General features: G+C 42.4%; 1 protein-coding gene across 1 annotated transcript; it reads left to right on the forward strand.

Annotated features, from left to right (window-relative positions):
• Positions 1-4,300: 4,300 nt before the first annotated feature.
• LOC106943937 (netrin receptor UNC5D-like) lies at positions 4,301-5,571 on the forward strand (the record flags this gene model as incomplete). Its single annotated transcript, XM_015027231.1, has 2 exons — positions 4,301-4,481; positions 5,236-5,571. Coding segments are annotated over 2 exons (354 nt in total), but the record flags the coding sequence as incomplete, so codon positions are not given.
• Between the last annotated feature and the right edge of the window lie 46 nt (positions 5,572-5,617).

Genomic DNA, 5,617 nt, shown 5'->3' on the forward strand with positions numbered 1-5,617 from the left:
ACCACCATCGCCCCCTTCGTCCCGATCAAATAGAACTCATTTTAATCTAAAAACCATTAATCAACAATCAGAAGATAATCAATTATTTGCTTCCCTCCTCTGTGTGTCACTCCTTTTGCCTCATGAATCTTCTCATGACGATTCCATGGCTGCTCAGAGCAGGCAGACCCCAGACTGAGAGGAGCCTGCTGATGACACAATAATTGCCTCTTTCAAGCCAGAGATTTCTGTGGATAAAAGAGAAATAAATGCATAAAAGAGGGGGGCAGCTGAAAAGACAGTGGGTGTGGACGGGCGCCACGGCTCGTGCCACCCATCCAGACGGATGACTTTAATCATGAGAGATTAGACTCTATCCCGCACTCCTCTGCCTTCTTATCGACGCACGGCGCTTCACCTCTGATGAAACCCCGGTGCAAGGCTGTGTTTTAATTGTAGATAAGAATCGAGACTCCTTTGAGGATTGGCTTCTAAGTTTGCGCTGAGATGGTGTGGGGAACATAGTAACAGTCTACCCATCGCCTTTGAAAATGAGACAATTCCAGCCAGGCAATGCATGCTATAATTAGCTGAAACAACTGATAAAAATGACAGAACAGTATGGGTTTTTCTATTGCTGATAGTGATTTTTGAATTTCAGGATGGGTGATGATTGATGTTTTTGCCCTGCTGTTATTTTAGTTGACTGTTTTCTATTTTTGCTCATGATCAAAAATTCATGTAGGCATGACTGACCAATGCTCTGTCTTGCACTGAGGAAGTTACTGATTTAACTCTGAGACCAGAAACCGTTGCTAAGCAGAGCAAACTGACTCAAATCTTGATCATAAGCAGTTATTTTTCTTTGGAATGACATTTGACATCTAATGAAATAACTGGGAAAAAAAATATTTAAAAATAACAAGACATCTTTCCATTTTTTATTGTAGATATGTTTGTCCAGAACTTGTTCTCACTGCACATCACTGTCGCAACAGCAGCAGAGCGCTTGAAAAACCAGCCAAGTGTGCGCCGTCAAGGCCAGATGCCCATGCTCACAAAAATATTAAAATCTGTGAACCTCAAGTGAAAATGTTCAATGTCAGAAATTCTAACTTTGTATCGATGTAGGTCTTGCCCCCTGCTCTAATTATTCTTAATGGTGCTCTGTCGGGCTGAGGCCAGTCAAACGTCTACACCAAATTTGCTCATCCAGGTCTTACTGGACCCTCATTTGTGCACTGATGCCCAGTCATAATGGAGCAGAAAAGAATTGTACCAAAACAGATCTCACCCAGTTGGAAGAATGAAATTATCTGCAATGTGTTGGTGCATTAAGACTTCCTTTCACTGGAAGAACCTTTTCCCTAAAAGTTATGACTATTCCTCCACCAAACCTTCCATTTGGCACAATGTAGTCAGAAACCTCAGGGTTTCACTTCACTTCGTAGAACTCATCTCTAAGAGTCTAGTGGCTTTTACCTTTCACCACAGTGTGTAAGGCTTGGATACAGCCATGAATAGCTGTTCCATCACCCACTATGCACTGCTCTTGAGCTATACTGTGTTTCTTTGCATTTCCAAAGGTGTGCCACAGGGCCCATCTTTGGCTCCACTCTGTTCTCCATTTATATTAGTGATTTTCACCAGTTGTTAGTAAAGTTGCTGTGCATTTATAAGCTAATAACACTATATGCTTTTGGTCCATCCCATGAAACACTCCTTCAGTCTACAAAGCAAAGCTCCTTGGATATCCAAAACGCCTTTTTGAATTTGCAATCATAAAAGTCTAAATGCCCCCTCAACTTGGTCTTCACACTGCAGATGAAACGATCTTTGATCAAACAAAGTACAAACACTTAGGAATCTGGTTAGTTCATCCAAAGAAACTTGGATTTCTGTATAGAAACCTTGTCTGAAGCTTGGAGGTCTGTTGCTAACGACTTCAGAAAATTATCAAATCTTTCCCACCGTGGCCCTCAGCATGCAATGACCCCGCTCTCTGGTTGTACCTTCCCTCATAGCTGTGTCTTTTCCATTTAAATTTGGAATTTGTAGTTGTAAAGAAATGTTGTGACTAAGGCTGTATTTACACGGAGCTGCTACTTAACCTGTTCAAATTAGCACAATTCCTGACAAGGATTACGTGTTATCTGAGCACTTTGTTGGAGGTAGTCGTTTATTATGAGGTGGAAGCCAAGGGTCAACAGTGTATGTGATGTCATTCTAAAGTCACAGGACCATATAGTGTCCTTGCATGACAACTACAGGTGACACAGGGTGTCTTAGCGGTGCTGTCCAAACGTGGAACTTTTCCCAATCAACATTTGAAAACACCAGCAGTTTCCAGGCAATAGGCTTGTGTAAATGCAGCCTGAATTCACTGCACAAGTGGCTTCTTATCACAGCACCACATTGGGATTATCTGAACTTCTTAGCTTGAGCCATTCTCTCACAGATGCTGTCTGCAGGTATTTGTGCTAAGTTTATACACCTATGGCCAAGGATGTGACTGGAACTCTTAAATTCCATCATACGGACTGTTAACCCAATATCTTTACCAGTACAATGCATACCTGCAGGCTGTCATTTCTCCTGTCCATCATTTCTATATGTGCCGTCTCCATATGCCCACCAGCACTTCCTATTTGCATCCAGACAAAGTGTTGATCATTGTAAACAGTGCCAGCGCACTTCCTTTAAATCCATCAGCATTTCCCATTCTGCTATGCTACAAATGTAATTTGCAAGTGCAGCGATGCAGCTCTCTTACCAGGCTAAAACCACTAAAGCGTCACTAAGTTTGTAATTCCTAATTAGTTTTCCTCTCAGGTGCTGGTAATTGGTTCCAGTGCTTCTCCTGACTGCCTAATGGAGGTGGAGATCGTGGTGGAGCTGCGCCCACTGGGACTAATCAGCAGGGGGAGGGCTTGTAACGCAGCTGACCAGCAGTTCTGCATGCAACGACTTGAACATGAGCGATGTGTTCACGTCGATGTGACCTGAGAATGAGTTATGTGATATTTCAGAGGTAGCCAGTATGATATCAGTGTCAGAGAGCTGGGAGGAGCTCGTATAGGATCAGGATTCTTCAAACCCTGGCCCAGTTTGCATTATTTCTTAGAAAAACAATTAGAGAAATAAAATGTTGCCATATCAGTAGAAAAATTATTTCAGACTAGCATTACCTGTTCTGTGTTATTCAGGTTTAACATAACCACTCAGGTCTGTTGAACATCTCTTTTTGTTTGTTTGTTTTTGACAATATTCTCCAAAGAAGTCAAAGACTTAAATAGAAATGGTTAAGAATGTTTATCATTGGGAGCCAGCTTTAGTCAGCTTTAAACACTCTTTTACAAGGAAATCCTTTACACACTCTTCTTGTGTCAGAAGACGTTTTTCCAGACTTCCCCGCTTCTATTTTTCCTCCTGCTGTGTCAGTTTTCTTTAACACTTTCTGCTTCTTTATTGAAGTGTGCTAAGCTTCTGCCAAGTAAGTCTTGGAACTGTCTTTGGTAGTTCAGAAGTACTTCCTTATGCTTGTTGTGTTATTTTTCTTTTGACGCTTTGAAGACAGGAACAATAATGTATTCTTAAAGAAATTATGATTAAGAACAAAAGAAAATAATTTTAAAAGGGTGCTTTGTGAAAAGGATAGCTCAGATTGTAAGAAAATGATGTTAGTAATACTTTATGCACTTATGACAAATAAAAAAAAAATTGTCATAAATGAATTTGTATCATTCTTGAACTGCAGTTGGGGGCCACAAAAAAGTCCAAGGGCCACGAATGGCCCCTGAGCCACTTTTTTACACCTCTGTTTCAGTCAGTATGAATATGATTGGAATTGGTCTTTGTTTGTTTTATGACACACTCCTGTTTTCTGTTGCATGATATTTTGATCGTTGTTGAATTTGTTCTCAACTTACCTGGTCATGAAAAGCTTCAGAAGAGCAAATAAATCATAAAGAAAATTACCTCAATTGCTGAATTCACTTCTGTTTGTGTTTACAAATAAAATCCTACTGAAAAAAAAACATGACAGCACATTTCTTTTACTTGTTTCCAAGACAAACTATAACAGATCTGAAGTTGTAATTTGTAAAAAATAAAAAATAAATAGCCTCTGTCTCGCTGCCCTGTTATATGTTTGACTGTTAAATCACTCAATAGTCTGAATAATACAGGAGGCTCCATTAGTTGTGATCCATCATTTATTATTTAGAAGAGGATGAGGGGACGTCACACTGTGTGCATAAAAGCGACGCGATTTGACCTCATTCGCATGTTTTTGTTTTTGGTTTTGTTTTTTAACCTGCAGGTGGAATGGCTGAAAAACGACAAGCTGGTGAGTTCACTGACCGACGACAAGGTGGACACCCGGGCCGACTACGGCCTCATCATCAACGAGGCGCGCTTGTCCGACTCGGCCAACTACACGTGTCTGGCCAGCAACATCGTAGCGAAGCGTCGCAGCGCCACGGCGCCTGTGATCGTCTACGGTACGGCCGTAACAACCCGTCGCGCCGAAACATGTTTACACGGCACATTAGATCAATTTGTTTGGCTTCCCGTAACCTTACGCAACAGTGATTAAGAATCCCATCTCGAGGCTTCAGCTGAAGAGCGCCGTTTCCTCTTTATTCCAGCGAATGCATTATTCAACGAGTCAATTTACTGCCTCTCATTTAAAATCAATGCCTGCTGTATGAAAGGAAATAAGCCACTGTGTCTTAATCTCATTTAAAGGGAGTGTTGCTTGTTAATTATTTACTTGCCTGAAGCCTTGCGGAAATCTCGAGTTCGGCCCCCTTTCAAAGCGCTGCTCGAGATTTAGCTCCCCAACACGTAATAAACTGGGATCATAGAGTAAAGGGCTTCAGTCACGGCGCTAAGTGGTCGATTCCAACCTGTCAAGCTGTTTGAGTCTGTCGCTTTTAGAAATGGCATTTCTGCTTAATGGCTTTCTTTGCTTTGCACAGCTCCACGGCTTTATTTTAATACAAGAGCAGAGAACATTGAGCTGCCAATTAAGGAAAAGGGAGCCGTATATCCACCAATCTGCTCCCGCTGTTATGCATTGTTGCCCTGTGCCGCCGTTAAGCCCGCAGGACCATTAATAGCTCCAACCCTTATTAGAGCTTTAGAGTTTGCCAGAGTTCTGGAAGAGAAAAAGAGCACGTGTTGTTTTGCACTCACTCAACTGTTTTCTTTTCTTTCGCTTCTCTTTTCTAACTTTGCTGGAACTTTCTCCAGTGAATGGCGGCTGGTCGCTGTGGACGGAGTGGTCGGCGTGCAACGTGCCGTGTGGGCGGGGCGTCCAGAAACGCTCCAGGACCTGCACCAACCCGGCGCCGCTGAACGGAGGCGCTTTCTGCGAGGGCATGTCCGTGCAGAAGATCACCTGCAACGCGCTCTGCCCAAGTTAGTCCCACTTCTGATTTTCAGCGAAGATGAACTGAAGTCGGGATGCACGGTTTGATCCGCGGCATGTCAGTAGAAAACACAAAACTGGAGGAAAATGTGTGCGTGGAGGAAAACTAACACAGAGCATTTCTTAGGGAAGCATGGTGGTGGTACCAGCATGCTGTGAAGATACTTTTCCTTACTAAAGAACTTCAAGCTAATCAGAGTTGAT

The sequence above is a fragment of the Poecilia latipinna genome, unplaced genomic scaffold (assembly GCF_001443285.1).
Source record: "Poecilia latipinna isolate Pla-1442-1.1 unplaced genomic scaffold, P_latipinna-1.0 Scaffold6431, whole genome shotgun sequence".
NCBI lineage: Eukaryota > Metazoa > Chordata > Actinopteri > Cyprinodontiformes > Poeciliidae > Poecilia > Poecilia latipinna.